The sequence below is a fragment of the Typopeltis vanoorti genome, chromosome 20 (genome assembly GCF_054136105.1).
Source record: "Typopeltis vanoorti isolate ZY-2024b chromosome 20, IOZ_Tvanoo_1.0, whole genome shotgun sequence".
Classification (NCBI taxonomy): domain Eukaryota; kingdom Metazoa; phylum Arthropoda; class Arachnida; order Uropygi; family Thelyphonidae; genus Typopeltis; species Typopeltis vanoorti.
Genome location: NC_143568.1, coordinates 552,361 through 570,586, shown reverse-complemented (window position 1 = coordinate 570,586; position 18,226 = coordinate 552,361). Strand labels below are relative to the sequence as shown.

Here is an 18,226-nt window from a genome sequence, read left to right as displayed (position 1 = left end):
AGAAAAATTTGAACTGGTCAACTAATCATATGCAGTACGATGCATAAACCACGTGATGGCAGGGATTTCAGGGATGTCACAATATGACGTCTATTAGTAAATATCTGCATTATCTTACTGATGATCAAATTGATGAATTGTTGCTATGAATGGTCACTTCTGTTGAGTGTATGAGAAAAACTATGAAGTGGTACAAAAAACTGTTTTTCCACCTTCTGGATATGACCATACTAAATTTCCACTGTCTCTATAATGTAAAATTTGGAAAAAACACAAACTTAGCAGACTACCAACTCATGTTTATCAGGGAATAATTCAAAAGTGCCATATCCCAAGAGCAGTAGAGAGGTTGAAAGGACATCCATCATTTGAAGATGAACCACTGCATCTCAAAGAAAGGCATTTCCCTTCTCTTCTACTGAGAAGAAGAAGAATGCAGCTCGAGTTTGTTATGTCTGTTCCAATACCACTCTTGAGCAGAAGAAGCATCATGAGAGCTGGTATATGTGCACCAAATGTGACGTTGAACTCTGTACAGCCCTGTTTGGAAAAATATCATTCCATGCTAAATTTTTAGGATTTTCATACCTTGGCACTTGGTAGGCTTAGTAATAACTGTGTTGTAAATAATAGTGCTCTTTATATATTTTGATTAATTTCTACATAAATTAATGAGTGTAATTTGCATAATCAAGTGGACACCCCTTGATTATGCAAATTTTATAAAACACTATTATTGTTTTATAAAGAAAGAGAGAAAGAAGTCTCTCTAATTCAATCATTATAATACATTGATTTCAAGTACATACATGATGGACTTCTTACTTCAGTAAGAATTTTAATTGATTTTATTTATAAATTTTTTGCAAAATTAATTCAGCACATGGGACAATATCAGTAGAATATAAAATCAGCAGTTAAAGGGTTAATAGTGTTGTTTTTAACCTGCTGGCCGTCTTGCAGCTGCATACAGGAAAAAAAAATCTGTTTGATTTCCCTGTAAAATACACTGAAGATGGCTCATGATCATGATCATCATCATCATCAAATTCCTGCCATGTACCCTCAAGGGGTGTACAGGATATGACAGTACTACATAAAAAAATTACATCATTACTATTATTACATCATGGCTCATGATATATGTATGAAATATCTCTACTATAATTAACTTTAGTCAGCTAAATGTTTAACTGTAATTAATGTGTTGTTCTATTTTGATTAATACCACATGGTTATTTTACTCTCTCATCACGTGGCTACAGCACTAGTGTGCAGAATTCTTATTAAAATAATGAGATATTGATGATGCTAACTTTCTAAAGAAATGTATTGAACATTGAAAAACAGTTTTTTAATTTAAATTTGTATGAAGGATCTTATTAACATTATCACTTAATGCAAATATAAAATTATAAATCTGAATAAATTATATGATTACTATTTGTATTATTATTCTACTCATTTTGTCTATACCATTATCTGGATTAGTTTCAAGTTAACAAACAAAAAAAGCTACCTTGAACTTGAAATCTTTTAAGTTTTTACTGAGTTGGAAGTTGAGTAAGTCACCTCCTTATCTGCACCTGCAGCTTTGCCTGTGATTATGTTGGCTATTTCTCTTTTTGAAATGCTCAAACCACCCAGCACTAACATGGAATTCTTCTTTTCCATCATTGATAGCCCTTTCTTTCAAGGTTGCAAAGAGACTTAATGCTTTTGATTTAATAAGGTCAGTGCTTAGAGGGACCCGTTTTTGGTTGCCATCTTCACTCCATGGAGAAAGAAGTCTCTAATTCAATCATTATGATACATTGATTTCAAGTACATACATGATGAACTTGAAGCAACCTTACCTTTCTCTTTGTATTCAGCAGTTTTGCTTAAAATTGCTCTTATAGTTGATTTACCCATTTTTGTGTTCTTGTCCTATCTTTGCTCTGGACTCGCCTTGTTCATTTTTCTTTATTATTTCAAGTTTTTCTTATAATGAGATTACTTTTCAAATAATTTTTACACTTCCACTTTTTGTTCACTAATTCTTGTACTCATGATGAAAGGTCGGGAAAATACTTTGAAATAAAAAATGTTAGGAAAACAATTACAAAAGAGGCACGAGATACGATCATCAAAATGCTATATATTTTGATGACATAAATGACATAAATTTTGGTGGTAAATTTGGAACATTGTGTACATGGAAATAATGTAGTATGCCATTAAAAAATAACTTTATAAAACATTTTAAATTGTTAACTAAATTAATTCATCCTGGTGAGTGATTTTTTTAAAACAGTTAGCCATAAAAAATGTATAGATAGAAACTTTTTAAAATCTGTAACATTTATTTTTAAGATGTATATAGGCACACTAATCAAATTTGGGTATAGAAAAAACATGACACACTAATCGAGGGATTGCTGTATAGTTAAAAATAAGTTAATGATGTTATGTGTTTAGCTATATTGGTATACTGCTGTTTATGCAGTAAATTCATTTTTGAATTGGTCCAAGGTTCCTTGATAGTTTTTTTTTTCTCCATATGTTCCATAATTCTGTTTATTTGCAAAACACTATGAAATTATAATAATTTCCTCTTTCAGTTTTGCTAGAATTGGACCATATTTATTTTCAAAACAATTTGAATTGATAGTTTTTCTTCTCTGGCTTGATGCAGTTTAAGGAATTTGGATCTTTAGGTTCTATTAAAATTTGTTGTTCCACTTGAACATTTTTTTGGCAAAATGGGAGAAAACAAATTCATCATAAGTTTGACAATATTAAAAAAAAAAAAAGAACAAAATAAATAAGATATTTAATTTATTAAGTAGTGATATTATGCTCGATTTCAAACAAGCATGTTTAGAGCCAAACAATTTGTCACAAGTAATATGTTAGTGTGGGAACAGTTGAAATTGTAACAGATAAGAACCCGAAAGTGTGGATAAAAAAGTGTACTTAAAAAGTAAACATATTGCTGGCCTTGTTGGCCAAGTAGTTAGCATACCAGCTTTCCAACCAACAGGTCACAGATTCGAATCCTGCCATGGGTATGGATGTTTGCGATTGTCTTTAGATGGGAGGTGAATTTCGTTGCCCAGTGTGAGACCACTGCCCTGCTTATTGTAGGCCTGAAGTGGCATGAAAAAATTCGAATGTTTGATCTCTGGACTATATAAAAAAATGAAAAAATAAAAAAATGGAAAAAGTTTATTAAAAAAATTGAAGAAAATGGAAATAAAATGATCCTTAGCCCACCCATTTAATAACCTTTTGTGGGTGGGAATCACAAACAGCTTTTGGACTGGAGTACTTAAAATGACTGCATTTCAAATTTTAGGCAAACTAATGTAACCATGTTTCTTTGGTTAGTGTTTCATTACTGCTACTGAACTTCAAAAATAATCACCCCAACATATATGTATATATATCTCACATTCATATATCTCACAATATATCTATATATACATATATCTCACAATCATATATGTATATATACATATATATCATATATGTATATATATCTCACATATCTCACATGTATATATATCTCACCCCAACATATAATCATATATGTATGTATATCTCACATGTATATATATCTCACCCCAACATATAATCATATGTGTATATATATCTCATATGTGTATATATATCTCACATGTATATATATCTCACCCCAACATATAATCATATATGTATATATATCTCACATATATCTTACTTTAAACACCCTCCCTTCACATAATCCTATGTGAAGGGGGGGGGGAGTTAAAGCCTGCTGTTCCAGGGGAGTGAATGCATTTCTATTGTTCTGTTAGGTGGATTTTACAGATCTTTCTGTTTCTCTCCATAGTAGGCCAAGTTCATAAACAGTATTCACATATATTCCTGGATGTGATAGAAGATGAAGTTCATTTTTTGCAGAGCAGATAATGGTTTCTAGTTGAAGTGTGGTTTAAACATAGAGTTGAGGTTATATTTATTTAGTAATAAATGGAAAATACATTTAATGGAAATAAAAAATAAATTTAAATGTAAATTCATAAATATAATCTCCATATTGGCAATCTTCATCCAGGTAAGTTGACTGTAATTTAATCTTTACTTTTATAATTGCACTTCCAGATTCATTTATCTACATCCATAGACCACAGCTTATTAAAAAAAACAAACTAAAAATCTGTTTTAGGTATTCAGCTCCTTTGTATGTAGACATAACTAAAACTGTGATCAAAGAGGGTGAAGATCCAGTGGAAACACAACATCAGAAAACATTTATTGGGAAGATACCTATTATGCTTCGTTCGACATACTGCTTATTAAATGGGTTAACAGACAGAGATTTGAGTGAATTGAATGAATGCCCTCTTGATCCTGGTGGTTATTTTATCATCAATGGTTCAGAAAAGGTGAGCTATAATGCGATTTTGTTTTTTATGGTTATTTAACTGAAAAATGGTTGAATTGAATCATCACAGTGCACAAAAGTTAATTTTTAATATTGATTTGGTTCATATATGAGATTTTCATATATATTTTATATATATATATATATAATATAAATGAGGATGCTGGGGTACATTCTAACAGGCAAGTGATGTGTGGTGATGCACACACACACACACACACACACACATATATATATATATATATATATATCACCACACATCACATGCCTGTTAGAATGTCCCTCATCATCATCCTCATTTTCATCAAACTATGAACCTCAGTTCATAGTTTTGATGAAAATGAGTTTATTCAGAAATTCTTATTTTCTCTCACAAAGCAGACAAACTTATCTTAAGTACAGACATCTACAGACAAACAATGCCAATGACAGCCCATTCAGTGGTAAAATATATACGTTGCTAGATTACATTTGGTCCATGCAAAATGATAACATGTTATAAGAATTTAAGTATATTATGCCAAAAAAAAAAAAAAAGGCATGGTATTGTTCAGTTCTCTTAATTCAGTTTTATTTTTAAACAAATAAAATGAAAATGATTTTTTTTTCAAATGTTAAGGATAAAAGAAAGGGCATTAAAAATGAAAAGCTTAAACATTGCTTTTGTAGTCTGTTTGGGATGGTGATGTGGATCTACCCCATGGCTTGACAGAACATGATTTGAACCTTGTTATCGCATGATGAACATTTATAAATGTATTAAACATGTCACAGTGCACAAAAGTTAATTTTTAATATTGATTTGGTTCATATATGAGATTTTCATATGTACAGGCGGTCTCTGGGTTACAGATGACCCGACTTGCAGCGTCCCATACTTACGAACAGGCTCCAATAAGGATAATTAATAATTTAATAATTAAATTGATAATCCGGGAACTAGTTTCTTTCGCGCATGTAAACAAACCCACACTTTGCTGCATTATTAAAGCAGCTTTTTCCATTATTTGGAAGTCAAATTTAAGGGCCTGTGTCACACTTGCCATGTTTGAAGATTGGATCTTGAACTGTTTTATTCCTGCTGTGGAATGTTATTGTTCGTAAAAGAAAATTCCCTTTAAAATTCTGCTTGTGCTGGACAGTGCTCCTGGACATCCAATATCTTTAGATGACCGTCACCTTAATGTAAAGGTTGTATTTTTACCACCCAACACTACATCGTTACTATGGCCAATGGATCAGGGAGTCATTTCTGCATTTAAGGCTTATTACCTACGGAGTACATTCCTGCAATCATTCAGGACTACGGAAGATGATGTGATGACCTTGAGAGAGTTTTGAAAGAATTGTAACATCCATGATGCCATCAAAAACATTGCTGATTCTTGAGAGGAAGTAAAGCAATCAACAGTTAAAGGGGGTGCGGAACAAACTGTGTCCTCAATTCTGTGATGATTTTTGTGGCTTCACAGAAGACATCACCGAAGCCAGGAAAGAGCTGTGATGGATAGTGGCAAAGCACTGCAATTGGATATCCAATGAAAATTATGTCATTGACTTACTAGAGTCCCATTCACAAGAATTAAATAATGAAGATCTTATGGAGATAGAGAAGCAGCTGACAGAAACACAAGAACACGAAGAATCAGAAGATCCAGAGCCAATAAACTTTACAACAAAAAGAATTAGCTGAAGAAGATTTTGTCTCATTGAAGCAAGATTTGCTAAGCTTGAGGAACAAGATCCTAACATTCAGCGGTTTACAAAGGTTTACCGTGCAGTTAGTGAGAACATCAGCTGCTACAAGGCCATTTATAACGAAAAAGAGAAAACAGCTGTGCAAACAATCCTAGATACCTTTTTCAAGAAAGTGACTTTAGTGGTATACTTCTCTCCTCTAGAAACAGAATCAAATCCTGATTCTCTAGCACCAGGTCCATCCTCTCTAGCACCAACTCCATCATCATCTTCCGATTGATGTTAGCCTACCTTCTTGCCTCAGAAATCCTCCTTCAGTAAGCAAGACATTAATGCATCCTTTAATATTCTTTTTGAAATTTCTCCTGTCTCCTATCTAAACTTTTTGTACGAATTTGTTTTTATGTTCTGTTTGTTTGAATTAAAAGAAGGAGCACAATAGTTTCTGTAACATGTTATTACAATACAGGGGTATTATTATTTTTATGATAGTATTACACTGTAATATTATTGCTACACATGAGCCATTATCATATTATTATTATTATTATTATTACTGCTGCTGCATGTGTGCTGTTCATCAGGGATCCGAGTTACGTAAATCCGACTTAAAGACGTTCTCAGGAACAGCATATCTCGTTCGTAACCCGGGGACTGTCTGTATTTTAATCCTCATATATATATACAGACAAGTGATGTGTGGTGATATATATATATATATATCACCACACATCACTTGCCTGTTAGAATGTCCCTCATCATTATCCTCATTTTCATCAAAACTATGAACTGAGGTTCATAGTTTTGATGAAAATGAGTTTATTTAGAATAAATAAAGGTATTTATTCTTTATTCAGAAAGAAAGAAAATTCAGAAGGAATGAATTGAAAAGAAGTATGGATTTGCATTGGAATGTGAGAGAGAGAGAGATTTGAAAGAAATATTGATTTGAGAGTGGCAGTGTATGAGAATTCGATGATAAGAGGTGTGGTGAGTGAAAAGGTGAACGAGGTCTGTTTTTTGGAAGATAGAATGAGCAAGATGATTGAAGCATTGGCAAAGAGGAGTACTCAAGCAAAAGAGTTGGTAGTGATAGTTGGCACAAATAATTTGACTGGCAACAAGAAGAATATAAAGAGGGATGCCATGAAGCTGTTAAGGAGACTAAAAAATAACAGTGTGGGGTAAAGTAGTCAGGTGTTGCCCAGGTATGATAATGATGAGTTGAGAAGGTTAGTGAAGATTACGAATAGTATGCTAGTAGAGTTGTGTGAAGAGAAAGGAGTTGAATGGATTTGGTGAGTCAGTTGGAGAAACTGCTGCTGCTGAAGGAGGAAATGACTGAAGTGAATCTAAGGCCTGAGGAAGCAAGAGGTGTTGTGGAAGAGCAGGAGAGTAAGGTAGGTGAGTTTGTGAATGGAGAGGTGAGTGGCACAAGTGAAGAGAATGAGAGAGAAGGAACACAGGATGGACAGGGAAACAGGGGAGGTCAAAGTGGGCAGGGAGGTATGCATGAGAGGTGTAGATGATGGTTTCAGGAGTAGATGTGTGAGTGTGCAAGAAAAGATAAGATAGCCAAGGATATGGGGATGACATTTTGGTCTAGGAAGGGATGTAATATCAGTGATGATAGATAGGAATGGACGGTGGGGGGGGGAGTCATTGAGAAGTGGGATCAATGAGACTTGTTATAGAAACAGAAATGAGCTAGTGTGTATGTTTATAAATGCTGGAAGTATTTGAAACAAGTAGAATGAAATTGTAGCATTGATAGAGTTCATTTGTCCAAAAATTGTTGGACATGGTTGAACGAGAATGACATTCAGATGGGAATAGAGATGGAGGGATATGTGGTTTTTCATGAAGACAGATAAAGCAAAAAGGGAGGAGGGCTGTTGATGATGGCAGAAGAGTTGTACCCATCTAGGGCAGAGATATAAGGAACAAATACTGACGGTGGTTTAGAAAAAGAATGATGTGAAGTGAAGGTGGACAGCATGAAATGTTTAGTAATAGTGTTATAGACCTGGTAACATGGAAGACAGTGAAAGAGAAATGTTTAGACAAATGGATCTGGCTCATAAGAAAAGGACAATCATTATGGTCAATTTCAATTATGGTAGTATAGCTTGGATTAAAAAACAGCATCAGAACCCAGTGAGAATGAATTTCTTGAAATTTTGAGGGACACTACCTTAAGCATTACATAACAGAGGCCAGACATGGATTGAGGGGTCTTGGATTTGATTATGTCAACAGAAGATATTGTTGTTGAAGTGTCACATCTTCCTCCAGTTGGTGAAATGACCACGAAGTGACCATTGGGTGATGGCCAGCCATATAATGACAAACTCAGACGGCAGCTTGTAGTGATATCATGGATTTAGGGTTGGATGAAAAGAAAATCAATACTGTTTGATCTCTACTCAGGATGTAACTGGGAGGCAATGACTGGGTGTCTTCTAAAGTTCAGAAGATTGAATAAGGTATGTATAAAATGGATGACTGAAGACATGAAACATGAGGTCTAGAAGAAAAAGGCATTGTTTGAGGCAGCACAAGATGAGTGGGTGATAATCTGTTACTTGAGGAGTACAAACTTCAAACAAGAAAGGTGACTTTGCCTGGCAATGGTAGCAAAAGTGCAGTATGAGCAGCAGTTAGCAAGTCCTTGGGTGTTTTTTTGATATGTGGCCAGTAGAAGAAAGAATGATTATGGGAGGATGATGTTGGTCAGTGATAATGGGAGAATGATAAACAGTGAGGAGGATATAGCAGAGGTGTTAAGCAGTTCATTAAAGTATTCCATCCTTGTGATTATAACATAATGCCAAACTTGAGAGCAGTGAGAATGTGGCAAAACCAATGGTGAGCGAGCAATAAGTATATGAGGAATTGAGTAAGGACTTTATGGAATATCTCAAAGTATTCTCATAGCTATCATATGTCAACTAATGTCATTTGTTATTTACTGACAACTGATCAAGCAATTTTCTTTTTCTTCTGTTAACTGTCATTGTTCAAAACATCCAATGCTGCTTTTGCAGGAAGCAGTGAAAATACATACCTAAATAGCAATTTAAGTAACTTTGATTTAAACAGCGGAGCATAAAATGAATCCAATATAGGAACATTTAGGGAAAATTTTTAGAAAAGCGCATGGCTAATAATAATACTAAGTACCCAGTGAACTTTTGCTCAGGATGTGGACTAGTCATTACTAACACTGTGTTTCATCATAAAGATGTACACAAGTACACATGGAAATAAGAAAAGCCCCGTTGAGTGTCATTGTATACAGTGATATCTTAATGCCTGTTGAGATACTGTACAATGGAGTTACTATTACTTAGTGCCTAGTAGGATAAAAATGAATATCTCATTGAAAAGAAAGGTATGTAAGAAAGTTTTAAAAAAGAATTAAAGTTGAGCAGCTCATATAAAGAAACTGTAGACTCAACTATACAAACATTTTTGAGGAAAATATGAAAAACATTTTGAAAACAAGAATCTAACTTTTGAGTCTCGATGTCAAACTAAAGAAAACATTGATTCAGCTAGGAAGGTATGTAGTTAAGTTGTCGGTAAGGACAGAAAAATAAGAAAACCATGGTGGACACAAGAATTTAAAGAAGCAGTCTTGAAAAAGAAGAAGAAAGCATACTGAAAGTTCCTACCTAGCAAAGAAGTCAATAGATGTCCTAAAAGAATGCAGAAAAAAATTTAAGAGCTAAGCAGTATGTAAAAGTAGAGAAGTCATGGGAAGGCTTCAATAAGAATATAGAACATAAATATCAGGAAGGTGGCAAAATGTTCTTGAGGCTATTGAAAAAAGCTTAGAAATGGAGGAAAGAGTAAGATAAAAGGAATGAGATGATAAAGGTGTGAAAACTGAAGATAAAGATATCCTGAATGTCTGGAGTAATTATTTTGAAAGACACTTGAGCAAAACAGGCAATGCCAGAACAGCAATAGAAAATTTTCAAGAGGAATGCAAACAAGAATACATATCAATAATTGAGATAGAAAAAGCAACCAAAAACCTGAAATGTTGAAAATCAGCTGGAGTAGATGATATTCTATCAGAAATGCTTCAACATGGAGGCATAAAAGTTTTGCAATGGTTACACTGCATAATTCAGAGGGCCTGATCAAAAGGTTGAGTTCCAGATGATTGGAGTAGAGTAATCATAGCCCATCATCATAATGCTAACGGATATAGACCATATTGGTCTGTTTTCTGGCCTCATTATCTATCTAATATCCTTTTTTGAGGTCTTCCTGGCCTTTCCAATTCCTTCTCTTTCCACTTGGTTTATATTTTATTATTTGTTTAGTATATATTGGATGTTGGCCATTCAGTATACCTGTTCTGTCCATTTTTGTTTATAATTGTTTAGTTTTTCTTCTACTGATTTTGTTTTTTAGTTCTTTTAAAATATATTTGTTCCTTTTTTGGTCTAATAATGTGTATTTTGTAGTTCTGGGAAATTTCTATACCTGAATTGTTTAAAGGTGTTCCACTGTATTAATATTTCATTGATATAAATATTGAAAAGTGTTGGAGACAGAGGACATCCCTGTCTTACTCCTTGGTTTATAGATTGTTTTTCAGACATTTTTTTCATTTATTTTTATTTCATTATCTTTGTATATATTCAATATTGTATATAATAAAATATTAGGTATATTTATTCTTTGTAATATATCAAAGTTTATATCTTTTTATTTGTCAAATGCTTTTTCGTAATCTTTAAACAAAAGATGAGTTTCTAAATTAAATCCTCTTCTTTTTTCTATAAGTCGTTTTAAACAAAAAGCTGCATCCATTATAGAGTGTCCTTTTCTAAATCCATTTTGACATTCTAATAGTATTTTTTTTGCTGTATATTTTCAATTTTTCATTAAGTATTCTATATATTTTGTAGCATGTATTCAATAAACTAATACCTCTGTAATTAGCAGGTTTTGTTTTATCCGTTTTTTTTAAATATAGGTATTACTATACTTGTATTCCATTCTATTGGTATTTGTCCATTTGTATATATTTTATTTAAAAATTTTAATAATCTGATGAAATTTTTTTCCAGCAAATTTATGCAGTTGGGAGTTTATCTCATCTTCTCCTGCTGAGTTGCCATTTTTTTTATTTCACTTAGGTTGCCCGTAATTCTTTCATTGTTATTATATCATTTAAAGCATTTTGTAAGTTATTGGTGTAATTTTTTTTGATGTTAGTATTATCTGTCCAAAGATCTATCAAGTAATCCAAGAATTCTTTTACATCTATTTTACAGTTTATATTTGCAGTATCTTTTACATCTACATTCATATGTTTTAGTATTTTATATACATTGGGTCTAATTTTGTATATGTCATTTTCTAGATATGATACAAATTTTTTCCAGCTTTCTCTGTGTCTCTTTCTAGTTTCTCATTTGGCTACTATTGCTCATCTTTTTTTTATATTCAATTTCATCTTCTTGTTTTTTTTTCTACTACTTAACCATCTTTTAAAGGCCAGCTTTTTAATTTCAGTTATTGTTTTTATTTCATTGTCCCATATATGTAATTTTTTTATTTTTGTGATTTTTTTTTTGTGTTCCTAAACTTTCATATGTTGCTGATGTAATAATTTCTTTTATATTATTCCATTCTTTCTTGATGTCTTCATTTTGTTATATTTTTTCCGAGTAGTTATTAATCCTTGTTTGGTATAAATTTTTTATACTGAAATCATTTGATAGTCTTACTTTGTAATTAGATTTTGTTTCTCTAGTTTATTTATTTGTGTGTATTTTTTGTAACCAGTTTGGTGGAAACCTTAGTTTTGCCTGTACTAAATGATCTGTGTAGATTTCTGGCCCTCTTCTGACTTAACATTTAGAAAGAGGTATGCTGTTTTCTCATTTGCTATAAAGTAGTTTATTATTGATTTTTGTCCTCTTCCACACCATGTATATTTATGTATAATTTTATGTTTGTAGAATGTATTCATTATTTTTAAATTATTATATATTGTATATTCAATGAGTCGCTTTCCATTTTTGTTTACTGTTGGTTCTCCAAATTTTTCTATGTTATTATTAATCTTTTTCATTCCTATTCTGGCACTAAGATCTCCTGCTATAATTATATGGTCTGTTTTATTTAATTTTTCATATAGTCCTTGTAACTGTTTATAAAAGTAATAATTTTCTTCTTTTCCTTCTTCAGGGACATACACTGTTTTACAAAACTTAACAAAATTTAACCACAACTGTTAAATTTTCTTTATTTAATTTTAATCGCACTTCTAATATTCTAAAAAGTTCTGCAGTGGCTCCACTGTATAATTTAAGAGGACCTTTTCAGAAGGTTGAGTTCCAGATGGGAGTAGAGTTCTCATAGCCCATCTATAAAAAAGGGAATAAAACTGAAAGAGAATTACAGAGGAATTTTTCTATTAAGTGTTCCAGGTAAGATTTATGCAAGCATACTTGAAAAGAGGTTGAGAAAAAATTGTGAAAGAGAAACTTGTAGAAGAACAGCCTGGGTTCAGGTCACATAGTTTGTCAAGATCAGATTTCCACTGTAAGACAAATAGTTGAGAAATCATGGGTATATAACAAGGATATGTGTAAGTTTTGTAAATCTAGAAAAAGCATACAACAAGGTACCCAGAGAGAAGCTTTTCAAAACACTTCAGTTATATGGGGTAAATGGAACATTATACATAGTCTATGTTTAAGTTGTCAATCAGCAGTGCAGTTAGAATTGAAGGAAATGCAGGAAGATGGTGTGCTGTAAAAATAATCAGATGTGCAACAAGGATGCATATTGTGTTCACTCTTATTCATCATATGCAACAGGGGGGCGATCTGGAAAGTTCTGATAAACACCTAGAACAAAAACGATATTAAAACAATTTATATAACCACAAGAAAGAACATATCTTAAAACCCTTTAATTCCCATGTGTCATCAAATTGTAATAATTTGTTCTTTTTCTTTTATGATATATAAAAAGACATAAAATTAATTAATTTTTGTTCTAGGTGTTTATCAGAACTTTTCAGACTCCTCCTTGTATATGGATTGCATTATGAAATAAAATGACATTAAACCTGATATTAGAATTGGAGATGTCAAAATTAGCTCCTTGCTTTATGCAGATGATGTATTATACACATCCAGTACAAGTCTCCAAGATTATCTAACTAAATTGCATAACAGCTGTAAGTAATTTGACATGAAAAATCAGCAATAAAAACTATGAAAATATGGAAAGGAGCATAGAAGATGTCAGCTGCATTAGAATAAGTAAAATATTTCAACTATTTAGACACAGTTTTTAGTGAAGGTGACAAATTAAATTTGGAGATAGACAGCAGAATAAGCAAAGCTACTATGGTGAAGAGCTAGTTGAATAAATTTATATTGAATAAGAGAGAAATTGGCCGAAGCACAACTAGCAGTATACAAGACAGTGTTCAAATCAGTTTCAAGTTATGGATCTGAGAGTTAGGTAGAAATAAAGCACTTGATCAAAGACTAGAGACTACAGATATGAGAGTTCTGAGAAAAATTAGGGGAGTGAACAGATGGCATCAATGATAGAATCTTGTTACAAATAAAGATATTAGAAAGAAAAAATTGACATTGTTTGCATTGAAAAATCTCTTCAGAAAATTTTCAACTGCAAATTCAGTCGAATCAGCCTATGACAATTTTTATAACTGACTATTTTGAGAAAAAGTTAGTACATGTTCACATTTTTGTAATGACACACAAAGCCATTATGTGGTAGCACTCAGCAGGATAAAAGGCTGCATTAAGCGATTTCTGTTTGAAAGAAGCTCTTTTCATGACGGAATAAAGTTGCAAACTCAGATATCTTGTAATGTCTCAAAGACATTATCTAGATGATTTCACTCTTGGAAGAATTATTGGTAAACTTGAAGAAAAAGGCTTCAGAATTACTGATATTGCCAGAGAGTTTGGAATCTCACATAGCATTGTATCCAGGCTCTGGCCAACGTTTCGAACCAATGGAATGTTTCCAGACATTTGCTAAGAGGCCATCCTCACTCTTCCATGGAGCATGGACAGATTTTTGGTTATAACAGCAAAACATAATCGACATAATCAGCTTGCAAGTCTGCTCCATTCAAGCACAGGTATGTGGATATCTTGACAAACTGTGGCATCTACGACAAGTAGGTCTATATGTCCAAAGGCCTGTAATCTGCATCCCTTTATTCACAGTTCATTGTAGAGCACATTTTCAGTGGTGTTGTATCCATAAAAATTGGACAAGACACCAATGGACTAATGTTCTCTTTACAGATGAGTGATTTTTGTCTTTCCTCCAGTTCTAGATGATATTTGATCTCATGTGAAAGTTGTACTGCTTACCATCGTGAGAATGTTCTTGAAAAGGATAGATACGATGATGCTTGGGTTATAGTATGGGGAGACATTATGCTTATTGGATGCACTGAGCTGCAAGTGCTGGAAAAACGGACTGATGAACAATATTGCAAAGTTCTTCAATGTCATGTTTGATTGTTCCATGGTGCTGTAGGTGAAGAATTCATTTTTATGGATGACAGTGCCACATCGTATATGAGCAATGGAGATATTTCTGGAGACCGAGAATGTTAATTGAATCAAGTGGCCAGCAGGCATCCCAGATCTCATATCCATAGAACACGTTTGGGATGCAATAGGGAGTTGCATTGCTGCTCATAATTTCCCTCCAGGAAACAAACAAGGCCTTGATCTTAAGGAGGAGTGGCCCAGTTTGCTTCAAGAACGCTTGAATTGCTTGTTGCTAAGTCTAGTACGACATTGTGAGAACTGCATCGCAGTTTGCGGTGGACATATTCCATACTGAAATGTCTCTCTGCATAGTTTTCTGTAAGCACTATACATTAATTCCTTAAGTACACATCCTTAGGAAATTTATAACTTTTGCCAAAAACATATTGCAATTTAATTTGTACAAAATTAAATTTTGTACAAATTAATAATTTGTACCAAATTCGGCTATAGTAATGAAAATTTTTTCATACACAGGTAAAAATGTAGTTCATCCTTAGCTTTTGGACACCAGTGTAGAATGGGTGAGAAAAGGTTCACAAAACAGGTGTTTGATGTCGAGATGGCAGTAAGGAGATCCAAAGGAATGTTAACTATGACAGCATTGGAAAGCTGACAAGTAAAAGACTAATTGGGAAGAAAATTGTTGATAGGAGATTAATAATAAGGTAAACTTAATCATGTAGTGCTGTCATAGTATTCTGAACACTCCTTGAGGATACATATCAGGAAATTAATGACGATAATAGTATTGGAAAAGTATTATTAGTATTTAAACAGCTAAATGCACATCGGTCTGATATTATAGCACTTGCATATACGTGATGTTAATTATTACACAAATTCTGTTAAATTTAATGCTGTTGCTTCTTAATATTAATTCCATTTGTATTTCATCATTAAACAACATTAATTATCTTTTAGCTTTCATTGCAGAGGAATTTCTTATGCTATAAATTTTATTCTTTTAAAAATATTAAAGTGTATCTGATATGCTGATGACAGAGGTCTCATGGCTGACAATATTCAGGATCTTCAGAATCTTCTGGAACTAGTGAATGAAGAGAATGAAAAAATGGGATTAAAAATAAATATCACCAAAATTAAATTCGTGATCATAAGCAAGAAACCAATTCTTAATTCATGGCTTTCTTTCAATGGAAAACAAATAGAAAGAGTGGCAAAGTTTAAATATCTTGGATGCTGGTTAAATGAAGATTGCAATCCAGAAATGGAAATAAAAGTTAGAATTGAAATGGCAAGAAAAAATTTTCTCTTGAGGAAATCAACACTGTGTAACTGTAGTTTAAATTTAGAGCTTAGAGTATGCATGGTTAAATGCTATGTATGGTCTGTACTACTGTACGGTGCAGAAACTTGGACCTTGAAGACAACATCGATTTAAAAAAAAAAAAAAAAAAAAGCCTTGGAATGGGATCATACAGATGAATGTTAAAAATCCCATGGACAGCAAAAAATGTCCAATCAGGAAGTACTGGAACAAATGGGGAAAACATGTGAATTTTTAGATACCATAAAAAGAAGGAAACTGCATATCTTGGTCACCTTCTTTGTAATGAAAAATATAAGATACTTCAATTGATTATAAAAGGGAAGATAAATGGAAGAAGATGAAGAAAATCTTGGCTGGCAGACATCAGACAGTGGACTAGCATGAACTCTGAGAGACTGCTCAGAGTGGCTGAGGATCGCTCAAAATTTGCCAAGGTGGTTGCCGACCTCCGATAGGAGATAGCACTCAAAGAAGAAGAAGTGTATCAATGAATCAGAAATTATATAATGCTTTACATTTTTGTTAATTAGTTTATCATTTTTTTTTTATGCGGTTCTAGTGTGAATGATTATTACTTATACATAATCATCTTTTTTAGGTACTTATTGCCCAAGAAAAAATGGCTACTAATTCAGTGTATGTATTTTCAATGAAAGACTCGAAATATGCCTACAAAGCAGAATGCCGATCCTGCTTAGAACATTCTTCTCGACCAACAAGTACTTTGTGGGTAAACATGCTTGCAAGAGGTGGTCAGGTAAAATGAACATTTTGAGTGATTTTTAATTGATCATGAAAACTTTTACCAAAATGAAAGTGGTTGCAATAATCATAGATTTTGATTTTAATATTACTTTATTATTAATAAATAGTGCAGTTTGCAGAATGCATAAAATGTCTCTTTAGCTTCACTATTTGTATATTCATCAATTTGTTCTTCAGGTGAAATGTGATATTTGAGATCTGTCATGGCATTTCAATTTTGGTTTCAGTAGGAGAGTTTAAATCTTTCATTCTAACACTACAAAGGTGCTTTAACTTCTTGTGGTAGTAGTTATTGCTAAATAAGTAACCATTCTTTCCTTCCATGATCTTTATTTCCTGAACAAATAATCTTATTTAGAAGAATCTCATTTAAGGAGGTTTCTTAGGGATCAAAGGTGGGTGAGGAGGGTGATCCTTCATGTCTCATTATTTTCCATTTGAATATTTTAAGATTTTGTGTTTCTGTAAACATTCTTTTAATGATATAAAAGAGAAAAGATTATGAAAATAATTTTTACAACTTTACAACTATTCTTGAGTGTAATACAAGCTTCATCAAAGTGAACATAGTGAAAAAGTATGGTTAACGAATGTTAAATTTGAATAATTTAAGTAAGTAAAATTGCAAAGTGATTTCTTTCTTTATGTATGTTAAAAAAAAAGTGATTTAACACTGTATTATATAAAAGACATTTTTTAAGAATAATATATTAAATGTTCATCATATGGATAACTGGCTAATTCTGTATTATTTTCTTGCATTTGACAACTGTCTGTAAGAATAGTTAATTTATTATTCTTAAAAATGTGTTCTTATTTTAAGAACACATTTTTAAGAAAAATGTCTTTTATACAGTGTAAATTAATTAAATTTTTTTAAACACACACACACACACACACACACACAGAGAGAGAGAGAAGTTGCTTTGCACTTTACTTAAACATTATCAGAGTCATTTAAATAATTAACTAGTTTAGCCTTGCTATTCTGTTTTTTCTGCTAGTGTATGCAAGAGATATATTAGACATTTAGACATGACATTTTAATAAACTTAGTTATTTTGGTAAACTTTTTTTATCAGTTAGGAATATTCCATTTAAGATCATCTAGGAATGTATTCGATCTTTTCTTTAAATTCACAAGTGTAAAGAAAAATTGTGGTCTTTGCTCTATATACAGTTATGACTGCACATACTTCTTGATATGTACAGTATATCTCTTTGTATGTACAGTCATAACACTGGATTAGTGAATTTACAACAGTCCCATCTGATAATGGAGCATTACAAATAAACTAATGACAGGTAGAAATATGGAAGATTCATTGCTTGTCCTCTATTAATTTTGATGCAATGTTTGTGCATATTGATAGTTTTCATAATGCAATTTTGCTAGCTAAAGAGATTTTAAACAATACACTTTGCTGTTTATTCCAACATGCAATTTTATTCCTAATATGATTACAATATATTATT

At 32.4% G+C, this 18,226-nt stretch overlaps 1 protein-coding gene across 1 annotated transcript in view; it reads left to right on the top strand.

Moving 5' to 3' along the window:
• The window catches only part of Polr2B (RNA polymerase II subunit RpII140), a 203,190-nt gene that overhangs the window by 15,411 nt on the left and 169,553 nt on the right, over positions 1-18,226 (top strand). The window contains exons 4-5 of the mRNA XM_090409695.1: positions 4,193-4,412; positions 16,584-16,742. Of these exons, the coding sequence (XP_090265821.1) occupies positions 4,193-4,412; positions 16,584-16,742 (379 nt within the window). The remainder of the gene's footprint in view (positions 1-4,192; positions 4,413-16,583; positions 16,743-18,226) is intronic.